This window comes from Equus caballus, chromosome 2 (genome assembly GCF_041296265.1).
Source record: "Equus caballus isolate H_3958 breed thoroughbred chromosome 2, TB-T2T, whole genome shotgun sequence".
Taxonomy (NCBI): Eukaryota; Metazoa; Chordata; class Mammalia; order Perissodactyla; family Equidae; genus Equus; species Equus caballus.
The window spans coordinates 109,045,697-109,059,217 of NC_091685.1; the positions used below are offsets into that span (position 1 = coordinate 109,045,697).

At 34.9% G+C, this 13,521-nt stretch overlaps 1 protein-coding gene across 2 annotated transcripts in view; it reads right to left on the bottom strand.

The window, feature by feature from the left end:
• The window catches only part of FAT4 (FAT atypical cadherin 4), a 157,174-nt gene that overhangs the window by 62,998 nt on the left and 80,655 nt on the right, over positions 1–13,521 (bottom strand). For both annotated transcript variants that reach the window (XM_070259465.1, XM_070259475.1), the window contains 2 exons: positions 8,119–9,041; positions 7,315–7,489 (listed from right to left, as the gene is read on the bottom strand). In XM_070259465.1, the coding sequence (XP_070115566.1) occupies positions 7,315–7,489; positions 8,119–9,041 (1,098 nt within the window). The remainder of the gene's footprint in view (positions 1–7,314; positions 7,490–8,118; positions 9,042–13,521) is intronic.

Here is a 13,521-nt window from a genome sequence, read left to right on the forward strand (position 1 = left end):
AAAGATTCAGCAGATCCTGATTTATAAATATAGTATAGGTGAGCAAGAACTTGGTTGAAAGGCAGAAATCCTAGATATTGTTCTTGACTCTGCCACTCTGTGGGTCTGCAAGCTCTGGCAAACTGCTTAATTATTCCAGGCCTCAATTCTCTTATCTGGAAGATGAAGGAAATGGACTGGCTCATCTCCAAGAAGTCTCTGGTTATAAAATTATAATTTTAAATCAGATTTCTCTAACTTAGAATTTTTTCATGTATAGTTCTCTTTAAGAAATCCCTCCATATTACACATTGATTTACAACTTTAACATACCTCTATTGTCATACTATCTTATTTTACTGCTTTTTGATATACTAATTCGGTATTTTGAAAGAGTAATGGCAGATATTAATGGCTCACACACTTTGAACTTACTGATGAGGGCATAAGATTTATCTTAAGTTAGAAAATTTTTTTCTAAGGGATCTGGAAAAATTACTTGTATAGATATATATTAATTGGAATAGTTTAGCAAAACACCAAAATTTCCATAACAAAATTCAAAACAAGCAAAACTTTTCATATTATGTTTATGTGGAGAGGTACAAGCTATTATATTTAAGCTACATGAAGCCAAAAACCACCTGTAGGGTACATTTTTTGTAGCTAAAAGGGTACTCGGGTATTTGGGAGATACGGAACGTAAGCAGCACCATACAGAGCAGAGACAAGACCTACCTAGAAACATCTAATAGATAGCAGAATTGAGTAAGAGCCAGAGGGTTCACGGGAGAGTCATGAGAACATAGCTCAAACAATATTTTAAGCACTTGAAACTGAATTAGAGCCATAAAATGCTTCAGTGGGTCTTTACATATGACTGCAATTTATCACATCACACTAAACACCACAGTCTTAAACACTTGTGCTGCTTTTCAAAGCAGAGGTCAATCTGAATGACCACAACCAATGTAGCAAAAACTTCTGGAATTTCAGCCATGAGTTAAAAAAGATTGGCACTTTTCCTTTTGGTAGGTCCTTCGAAAAATCTGCAAGTGATAAATATATAAAAATAAACGAAATATAAGTATGTAAATAAGTATGAAATAACAGGATGATAATTAATTGATACTAATTATCATCTTTTTTTACACATTAAATCATTAATTCATTCAATAAATATTTATTATGCACCTGCTATGTGGAAGGTTCTGTTCAGGTGTTTCTGGAAATTCAGTTTTGAACAAGACCTCAGACGTTTACAATCTACTGGAAGGATGATAGATATTGATGTGGTAAATAAATTATACATACTCATGTATATTATATATAAGCATATTATTTTAGATAGAAATTAGTGTTAAGAAGAAATCACAACAAGGTAAAGTGATAGACAGTGACCTTGGAGAGAGGGGAAGTGGGACAATTAAGTTGGTGGTCAGATAAGTCCTCTCACAGAAGTTGACATTTTACCCAGATATAATGACAAAAGGACCAAGACATGAACATGCTCCCCCTTAAAAAAACAACAATAGCAACACAAACAGACCACTATAGACTAGAACATTCCAGGCAGAATGAACTACAAGTGCAAAGGGCCAAAGGCAGGAAAACGTTGGCATTTTAGAGGCCAGATTAACTGGCACTGGCAATTTGCGGTAAATGTTTAGCAACTGCTCTCCTGAGGCAAGCCACCCGATTCATAGCATTTGCTGATTTTTGTGGTGTAAATACTACCACAGTGGCAGATTTCAACCTACCAACATGAAAATGCTGAACACTAAGCTGAGAGGTGACCATGGTTGAGCCTGCCCAGTGCACCATGGCAGGCGCATGATAAAGGTGGCAGTCAGTGGCTGATAGAAGAGGTCAGAGATGGGGACAGAGGCCTGGCCATTTAATGCCATGTGGTCAATGGTAGGAAATTCAGGTTTTATTCTTGGAAACCACTGAAGGGTTTTTAAAGAAGCGATGGGGCATGATGATCAAATTTATAGCTTTAAAGGTCGTGAACTGCTTGTTGGAGAACGTACTGTGGGGGAGAAAAGTTAGGCAGTTAGGAAGGTATCATATAACCATGGCTTAGCCTAAGGTGGTGGTAGTGGAAATGAAAAGAGGATAAATTCAAGACATTTTTTGGGTTTTTTTGATGCAGAGTCTGCTTCTCAAAGGACTTGTTGAATGTGGATAGAGAAAGAGGAATGAAGAATGGCAACAGCAATTGTGAAATTGTGGACAGAGAATTATGGAGGGTAGGAGAGGTGGAGAGTCAAAAAGTTTTGTTTGGCCTTACTAAGCTTGAGATGTCCAGCAAACAGGCTGACTCACATTAATAGCTAAAATAAGTCATTCTCTTATTCTTGTCAATAAACTTTCCATGCAGGAATTAGGATATCCATTTTACATATATGAACATGAAGGTCACTTGCCCAAGGTCATGTAGCTAGGAAAAGGCAGAGGTAGGATTTGAACCTCCGTTTAACTATAAAGTTATGTATTTACCTCTGGGATATGCTTCCATTTTGTAAATTAGTTCTCTGAATTATTTTTTTAAGTAGATTGCTCTGGGTTCCCTGATATTCCCGAATTATTTTATTTACTGCACATATGAGAATATAGCAAGGAAAACTTCTGTAAGGAAGGCTACCTGGAAATAGGATACCCAACCATGTGAAAGACATTAACTGCTTTAGAGCTCCCCTCTTAGAAGGAACCTCATGGGCTGGGTTCTCTGCATCACTGTCCCAGGTTGAAGCTTTAGCCTCTTAGGAATTACTACTTGGTACAGTACATCTTTCTAGAAGAAATAACAGTGAGTAATACAGAATAAATGCAGAGTAGCCATAGTTTTAATTATAATCAAATAAAATACCATCATTAATTGAATTGTAGTCTCAACTTACTAAATTACTGTTTAGTAAATTAATCTTATAGGAAAGAAATGAGGTAGAATTATTACACTCTGTTCCGTTTTGTTATTTAGCAATGTAACATTCAGTCCCACACACATATGACAGCGCGGTTGCAGCTCATTTCACACAGTAGACAGGAGCAGTTAGAGAGTTTCCAGATGAGCTACTCCTTAGCCATGCAGTCAGTAAATAAAAATATGATGATAATGGAATGCCAATGTTTTCTCGAAAAAACTCAAAGATTTAGAGGTTTGCTGATAAAAAAAGCTGCTGCTTCAATTGCTGCCATATTGCCAAAGTGACCCACCCTTGGGCTGCCATCAGGTAAGAATTTAAAAAGAGCAAAGGAAAAGAGATTTGTGAGCTAAGGAATAAAACTGTCAAACTTTTTTTTTTGTTTAGAACACTTTGATATTTTCCTGGTTCTTAGAACACTGCAAATTTGAGACTAACATGGCATCTGGGACCTAAAAGCTGCCATATTTTTCTGAATTTTCTCATGTCATAAACCCATTTGACTTTTAAATCATAGCGGTGAATATGTATTTTAAATCTTGTGTCAGAGCCTTCATTCCTGGAAAACAGGATTAAACCGCAGATTCTGAAGCCTGATATCTAAAATGCTCACATTCTCCCATATAAGTGATTATTCACGATACCAAACGTGTGCAAAGGAATTGCACAGAAAATCATGGTCACATATAGTTTTAATGACCTTAAGATTATCTAGTCCAACTTCCCTCACAATTTCTGATTGCTTTCTGCATAATCTTTATTAAATGATCTTCAGACACCTAATTGAATACTTCTACTCCAGTAGCCTCAAAAACACCAGCCCATTTCAGGGCAACCCAGAAGAAGGCACTCATAAAAATCTGTACACTGAGGCAAAGTTCAATCAATTCTCTAATTTCCAGAACTGTCAAAATACTGTGACCTAAGGCACCAGCGTCACTGAATCTTATTTATGCCCCCCACTACGCTCCTCAGCATCATATTTAAGGCCGTGAATGACAGACTTCCAAATATCTTATTTTTACTGATAATCTGAATGTTCACTCTCCGCAACTCATAACTCTCCCAACTCCATATTGGGCAGAATCTACACACATATGGTCTTCACATTACTCATTTAATAGCAACAGTTATTCATAGAAATTAGATTATACTTCTATTATTTGTCCTTATATTAGGGATTCCAGGGCCCCAATTTTCCTCAGGATCGATAGCATCAGGAACTCACACAGTGTGGCCCCCTGGAACCAGGACTCGGTTCTTGCGCGGTCTGCACACTTAGACCAACGCTTTCTTGAATCTCCTCCTTGCGAAATTTCCTCCTAAAAAGCTGACTCACCCACGTCTATCAGAAGAGAATACTTTTAACTTTATCATTTCAAGTTTTCTTTATTTCTTTTTTTCCTAGTGAAATGTCCCTTTTATGCTGTCATTTTGATGGAGAAACAGTATTGCAAGTGGTACTTAAGTTTGCTGGCTAGCCCACAAAATCCTCCTTAACCATAATTTGGCTGCACTACGGTTTCTAAAATCTGTGGTCTTTTTGAATGGTTAAATGCTTACTATGCAATATATTCTTGGGAAGTTCAAAAAGAAATATCTGATACACACAAAAAAGTTCCTAACGTAGTAATGTATAAAATGAAGCACTATGAACTGTAATTTTTTTTAAAAAAAAAGTTTTAAACGAATCCGTAAGTCATTTAATAAGTAATGAACAGAGCATATATTTCTAAGAATTTTAAAGCGTTTAAAGTACATGGATCACAGTTCTTATTACAATCATTAGATACACTGTGATACACGTATTTAGCAATTTAACATATGTTGTATCAAGTAAACCTTACAATAAACTACTTTGTCATTATTATTATCCCCATTTTACTGAGGAAGATATTGAAATTGAGAGAGATGTTACAGCTTGTCTGAATCACAAAGATAATTATGACAGAACCAGAATTCATATTGAGATCAATTCAAATACAAAGCTTTTATCATTATATTACATAGATTATTTGGTTTGATTTGCAAATAAAATAATTTTGGAAATTAGTATTTTTTTTAAATTTTACTTTACCTACACACTAAAATCTTCAGTATACCCTGAACTTGGAAGTCAGCCATGCTAGAGTCTGAATCCTACTCTGCTACTTATTAGCTGTATAATCCTGGATAAATTATTTAACCACTCTGAGTTTGGAATTACCGTAAGTAAAATGGATATAAAAACACCTAAGTCTTTCAGATGATGAAGAAAATTAATGTGTAGAAAGGGTTAATATCTGTAAAATCTGGCATACTGCATGACACAGATGGCCATATATGAAGAAAATTCCCTTCCCCTTCACAATAACCCCCCTTGGCTGCACAGGCGCACAAAAAGATTTTCAAATTCTCAGAATTATTTGGCTGAAAACAGGCACTCTTGTCTACATGGTTACATTCTTTCTCTGGTATGGCTTTTGACTTAGAATGTTCCCAAGTACACATCCTCTGATGACGAAGCTCTGCCCATCAGGGTCACCTGGTAATGCACCCCTGGCTCTCACAGTCACATCCCACTCCTCACCCTGGGCTGACCTCAATGTGACACATGCTCAGCAGCAAGTGTTATAGTGACTGATGCCTTAGGGAAATAGATTCCTGGTCCTAGTTTCTCCTCACCCACTTCACCTCCACAAAGCCTCTGTATTTGCGTGCACTGAGAATGGACCCCACATTTCCAGGCAGGTGTAACCGGAGAGAAAAGCAATGACTGGGATCCTTTAGTAATAAATCCTTAGTTCTAAATATCTGACTCTCTACTAGTTTCTACTCAGTTTCATCCTCTCTTCTCTCCAGATGACTCTTGAAATACTGGGTTGATGGTGAGCAATGTGGTAGTGACTGCATTTTTCACATGAGATTGTTTACCATCCACGCCCACTGACCACGAAGCACAACACGGACTACACACATAATGAAACATGTTTCAGATCAACTTGATTTAAGTTTTATGTGGTTATTACACTACATTATATTCTGTTCGCCATTCCTCAGGATTTGACACTCTGCATAAAATGTAACAGGGTCATTCACACACATTAAAAAGATACACAGAATATTGCTTTCTTTCATAAAGCAATCGTCTCAGATAATTACATTCCCAAAAGTAAATGGCAAATAATATGTAGAGAGAGCCACTTCATTTAATAATCAGAGACACTATCATTTGAATACTTAACATAAATCTATCATTACTAATAATCTCAAAGTCTCTGGCTTTTTTCAGAGAAGTGGTGACATGAAACAATATATTGAATACCCTGAAAGTGGTCATACATAACAAAAATATTAATACATTATATTCATCAAAAACATTTCAACAACAGTACAAACAGCTCATTTAAAAATTCAGAATTGTTCTTCTATATCAGCATTTACACATCTACATGAATGCATACATAAATAATTTTAGGCATGTAATGTTCCAACAAATCTGCCTGGGCTTAAAACAATTTCAACAAATTTTAAAAAACATGTCAACATTATTAAATTCTTTAACAATTAGATACTAAATTGTGGGAATTTTTATAAATGAATGTTATATAAGGACTATGTTCCATAATTCACTAAAACTTCTGGAAATCAATGACTCATTCATTCATTTATTCAACAACTATTTAACCAATACCTACTTTCTTCAAGGCATAAAGATTCTTGACAAATTTTTAATTGTTTCAAGTTTGCATTAGAAGTCTTCAATATATATGAATAATCAATAATATGTAAAACAAAATAGGGGTAAACAGAAATATTTTTTAATAGATTATATTTATGCTACCTGCTATACAACTTTACGTAATTACTATTTCCAAACACTAACAGCAAATGTATACTACTTTTCATTATTTCTGTGCTGGTCCATTACACTGCTAACTCAACAAGAACCCTTAGCTCCCTCTCACTGATACTCTTTTTGGAACTCTGTGGGGCTTCATCAAATGCCTATCATAGCTCCTTACAATTCAGCAGAACCTAGAGAGCCAATGAACTAGAACTCTGGACCCACTCTCATCTCCATAACCAGTTAGAACCATCTGGATGTTTTCAAAGCTAATGTACTTGAAATGCCTCCTGGCTCAAGTGGTGGAGTATCAGGTCACCCCAGAAGTACTAAGGTGGCTTATGGGCAGGGACACACTTTGTCTCACAGGAATACAGCTTTGCCTGTAAAGTCCTTAAGCCCTTACCAGGTACATATAAATTTCATAAAGTGATATGTGCTACACATTATATGGATACAACTGGATTTCCAAGCATTAGTGAATTTCAACAAATATTTAATTTACTGGTAAACAAAACTACTTTCATTTATTCACATTATGAAGAAATTCCTTACAACCAGACAAGGTTGTGCCAGATTTACCTGCATCTGTGGCTGTGATCACCAAGACAAAGTGCTCCTTCGTTTCACGGTCCAAACTCTGTGTTACTCGAAGTTCTCCACTAGCTGAGAGAGTAAAAGCATTGTCTTCATTACCGCCAAATAGAACATATGAGAGTTTGCTGTTAGAACCTTGATCATCATCTCTTGCCACCACCTACAGGAGAGAATGATACATGCCATGGGTATGAGTAAAACTAACACAATGTATACCATGAAACAAGATGTACCATTTAAAAAATGAGGTAGAGCCATAGGAACCAATATCAAAAGGTTCCAAAGATATATTTTTAAGTTTGAAGTAAAAGACAAAAATGGTATAGAGTAGTACGTATTATTTGTGTAAAAATATGCATAAAATCAATGCACAGAATTTTGGAAGGCTTCACAAAAGATTTTAAAAGCAGTTTCATCTAGGTAGTTGGATGTGTAAAGAGGGAAGGGAGGACCACATTTCTAACTATGTTTTCAAACTTTTACATCACTTTTTTTCTTACCATGTGCAGATATTACTGTTATAGTGAGACAAAGTTCAAAAATACATAAATGTGTGCAAACATGAGTATACACAAAAGAACATAATTGAAATGCAATATTTAATCTATAAAGAAATCAATAGGTTCTTAGGTATAATTTTCATAAGTTTTTCCCTTTTGGAATTTGCTATATCTGAAATTAAGCACTTATGGATGAGAATGAGGAAGAGGGTGGGGAAAGCATGCACACTGTAATTAAGTTAGGTGTCTTATAGTGAACACAATATTTGTTTTATTTAAGTTTACTGACCTGAAGAATTGTTCTGGGTAACGTCCCTAAATTCTCAGGGACATTTACAGAATATGGAGATAGCTCAAATATGGGAACAAAATCATTAATATCCAGTAGAACAATGCTGACGGTGGAGGTATCAGTTCTGGGGGTACTGCCCCGATCTGTTGCCTGAACAGTTAAAAAGTAAGTAGGAGTCTTCTCTCTATCCAAAGGCTTAGCGACAGTGATTGCACCTGTGACAGAGTCGATCCGAAATTCCTGATTGGCATCACCATCAACGATGCCATAGCGAACCTGTCCATTTGTACCTTCATCTCCATCTGTTGCACAGACTTGTATTATATCAGTTCCAGTAAGTGTGTTTTCATTAATCTCCACTTTATACAAAGCCTGTGCAAAAATAGGATTATTATCATTGATGTCAAGTACCATAACTACAACCTCTGTCGACGAAGAGAGAGATGGTTGACCTTTGTCTGTAGCCACCACCATTAGAGTATAATTGGAAACCTCTTCTCTATCCAGTTCTCCAGTGAGCCTTACTTCACCATCAATGGTCCCAATACTGAACTTGTTTCCCAAAGGGTTCAGCAGGGTGTACTCAATATAGCTGTTTGGGCCACTGTCTGGGTCAGTTGCTTGAGCTTTGAAAACAACAGTATCAATAGGTGTGTTTTCCGGAATGTACGTCAGTTTAGGGGAAAGAAATGTTGGTGGGTTATCATTTACATCCAACAAAATAATGGAGACTTGAGCAGTGCTTGTGAATCTGGAGGCTGGAAGCTGTGGCAGGTCATGCACCTGAACAACCAGGTTGTAGAAGGACTGACTTTCACGATCCAAAGCTTTGAGGACTTTCAGGACACCGTTTTTGTCAACTGTAAACTGCCCGAGGCTGTCACCGGAAGCAATGCTATAAGCCAGCTGGGAATTGATGCCTAAAATGGAAGGAAAAAATTAAATTTTTTTAAATGTGTGCTGATTGCAAACTAAGCTGCATCAAAAATTCTGTAAGACGAAACTGCATATTTGATACGTGACGCCTCCAAACACACCTTCCGGAGGATTTAGCCACAGTTAATTTTCTTTTTCAGTAAGACATACTCATAATTCTTTCCCTGTTAACTTTTGATCTGAAAGGATGTTTACAATCTGGTGAACAAATGATCTATATACTGCTTGCTATTTACTACAGTGTTGAAATGTTAAATTGCAAAAGTAAAGAGGAGAAAAATATTCCAGAGAGCGGATATTTTCCTATACATTTCCTCTTTATATCACATAATTCCTGAGAGTTCAACATTAACAGTGCCATACTCTACACTATTAGCCAAACATTATAACTTCAGTAATTTATTGAGGCCGACGCCGATTTTCAGAGAAGGGTAATAAAATTTTCTGATGTATGGCATTAGTCATGGAGGCTTTCAGTCCACTTTTACATTTCTTGTCAGAATCAATAAATACTTTTTAATTCCTAATAAGCATCTGGCCAACGGTCTTTGTGAAAATAATTCTCTTTCAAACTTTATACATATATTTAAAGGGTTTTAAAAGTATTCTTTGAAGGAAATGTTAGCATAAAATTATACAAAATAGACTTCAAATATAAATGCACACACTGTTATTGGGCTATATTTAGATAATATTTTATCTAGTTTTCATTGGAACATGTGCTAAATTAAAATTTTTCTTTAAATGATACATAAATCTTCATTTCAGAAAACGACTGCAAAGATTCTTCTAACAGAGAAGATGTGGAGAATGGATCAGTCTATTGTTTTAGTAAGTAATTTAAAGGTAAATAACAGATAAGCAGTCAAAAGAGAAAGAAAAATCAGATTTCCTCCCTAGAATAGTGTTTTCTTAACTGGTCCATAACGCCACGTGAATTTTTATATTTTATTATAACAATGTTGGAATATTGTAGGAGATTATAAGAATATTGTAGGATAGTATAAGAATTTTAGGATATTATAAGAAACATACTGATTTTATACTCTGGGATTCCATACTAGGTAAAATCTATTAAGTTACATAAATTGCTTACAAAAAGCTCCTATATTTCTGAAGTTAATTTCAACCATTCAGTCATCAGAAATGATGTCCACTCTTTGCCAAGAGTCTTCTGGAATCGTTTGGTCACCCTTTCCTCTTTTTTTCTTGAAAAAAGACTTTTCTCAGGATTCTATGAATACTTGAGTTAGCCTCTACTTTTTCTTAACTCATCAAATTCCTTACAAAGGAAAGTTTTAGCTGAGTTATGGGATTTTCTTTTCTACCAGGTAGGGTTTGCCTATTCTTTCTAAAAATTGCTAGAGTTATTCTTTTCCTGTGATTTGATGGTCTCTACCTAATGTCCTTTGTCTATAAGTTGCTTCAGAGAAAATAGTTATGAAGACAACTTTCAGGCACTGGCTTATTCCCCAAAATTTCTAGGCTAAGCAAAGTTTGGGTAGGTCTTTGAACAGGTAGGATTTTCCTGCCTCATTATGAGTTGTGACTTTTAATCTTCATAGTTTATTTAAGACTATTAGCAAGTGAGCAAAGCAGAGGTTATAAAGTTTAGAATACTTGGGACTCTAAGGATCAGGAAAAATATGAATAAATAAAGCTAATGGAGACCATAGGTCAATGCACAAGAAGGAGATACAGAGAATTTTAAGATCTGGATAGAATAAGGTCAATAGCGTACTTCAACACCTTGACTTAAAATTCCATGGATTTAGGGAAGAAAAGTTCCATCCACTGGTGCAAAAAAAAGTTCCATCAGCTAGTGGAATATATAGATATATAGATATATATCTGTCTCCTTGGAAAGTAATTTGTATATATCTATTTCCTTAGAAAGTAATTTGACTTTAAAAATATATATGTTCATATATATTTTACATATATTTAATATTTTTTAAAATCAAATTACTCTGTAAAGATATATTCTGCATTTCTTATGGCTAAATCCAACAGTAAATATTGAATTCCTATTCTTTGAGGAACAAATTCAGCCACAATTATAATTGAGAAAAAGTTATGAAAACATCTGGATTAAAAATAATACTAACAAACAGAGATATAAAATTTAGTTTTATGCAAGCTTGTAAAATTTTTCATGCCCAAGATCAAAAGAAATTAAAAATACTGACAGACTTGCACATGGCTATGAAGTGATCACCCAGCATTTCCACATAAATCAACTGGAATGCAAGCAATTCAGTCAACAATCTGAACACCCTTGGCGCACTGTGTGTGCCACTTCCTTGAGTAAACAACTAAATTGCAGAGGCAAAAGAGAACAGGACACCAAGATTTTATAGCCTCATTGCAAACAGCAGAACAGCCTCTTCTTTAGGGAAAAAGTTTGGTGGAGTAGGTGGGTGGAGGAAGAAAGAAGTATTAAACTTTAATTAGAATTATGAAAAAAAGAATTTAATTTTATATTCAAATTCATAATGACAAATATGAGATATTAGGTTGTAACATTAAAAATGAACTGACGATAACGATCGTTAACTTTGAGGAAATAAACATAAAAATATAACTACTTTTGTGCAAATATTGCAATGCCACCTAAGAAACAGCTCTAATCTCAGGAACTGAGTCGTTGCTGCTGCATTTCCCCGCCATGGGAGCCGGCTGTATTTACGTTACCGTAAAGAAAAGGACTTTTCATTCCTGACAAGTCTAAGTGACTCTGGGCATGTGCTCTACATCTAGAAAATACATGCAGACAGATTGAAACTCAAAATTCTCCCTGACCATTTGTAGAATCCTGAAAAATAAAGAGCTCAGGCTATTTTTCTGTCTCTGCTCTTTGCATCAAATATCCAAATCACGAAACAGTAAATACATTACTTTAAAATTCTATAGTTTACCCATAAGTGTTGGGACTTGAATATAGTGGGGTTTTATAGCCCACCAGATCTTTAAACTTAAAACAGTCTATATTTCTAACTATTTGTGTTCAACGTTCTGAAAGTGATTTAGTTTACATAATTCTTTCTGGCAGTTTTATTGTGTGGAGGGCGTTGTGTTGGATTTTTTTGCTGTTGTTTTTTATTTCAGTCTCATGAATAATTTAGTTCCAGGAAATATAGCACATAACTGTAGGTATATAGTTCTGTCATGAAATGTGTACATTTATTCACAATCCATAAATGTTGTCTAACTATTTCTGTGATGAACTAGTATTTGCTAACTTATCACACAGCTGTGACACATGGAAGCGTTTCAGACAGCATTCATTTTTATGAGGCAGTTCCAACAAGGTCATCAGAGCAATGGACTACGAAACCCTTTCACAGGTCAAATGATCTGCATTGTGTATGTAGCATACATAGGTAAATTTATTCAGCAATAATTACAATTATTTTATTCTCAAAACACTCTATGGCTCCCCAATATTTTGAAGAGTATATGAATTTATTTCTAGAATAATAACAAAATGATTATCAAAGCCAGAATATTTCCATGAAGCTTCAATTTGTAATATTTTGCCTCGATATAATCCTTTCTTAACTATATGTATGGAAGCCTTGACATTAAGACATACACTATTTATCTTGTGAAAACAGCAATAGATTTGCTTCATTCTTATTAAATGATCATGTAACCTAAAATTTTAGGTTAAACTCTGAGAGAATCTAGATATAGATAACAAAAAATGTTGTTTATTTTCATATAAAATTTCTTTATCTAAGAATATTATAATATTAGTTCATCAGGAACCTCTTGATCAGAGATTAAAATGAATTTGTTAATTAAAATAACGTCTAAATAATACTGTTTGTGAAATACTTTGAGAGCTATGTAGTGTAACTGAGACGGCAATTTTAAACAAACAAGGTTACCCTTGTACACTCTTATCGTAATCCTTGAAATTCAGAGAAAATAGGAATTGTGTCCTATATTTTAGGTCAAGGTACAGGAAACTACACTGATAAAAGTATTCAAAACTAAAACAATGGGAAAACGCAGCTTGAAACTTTTACCTAGCACAATTAAAGGGGAAAAAAAAAAAACCTATGAAAAGTAACTTGAAGTCAATGGTTAACATAGGTCTATGGATACGTGTGCATGGAATATTCCAGAAGGTTTTCACAAAGAAAGATTCTTTTTTGCTATTTTCCCAGTTCTCTACATTTTAAAGTATGAGCATAAATGAAATTTATTCCAGAGGAACACACAACCCTATGAAACAAAGGGCTCTCGCTAATACATAATAAATAAATCACAAAGAAACATGGCAGAAAATTCTTCACTACTGAAAAGTCGTGACCAGTCACAAGGATAAATAAGAAAACATCATATCCACGGAGCAGGTGAAATAATTAAGGTTGTAATAGAGAAATCAACTTCCTAAATAGAGAGTAACCTCAATTGTGTACAAACGTCTAACTGGGGCCAATCACAGAGCTGGAT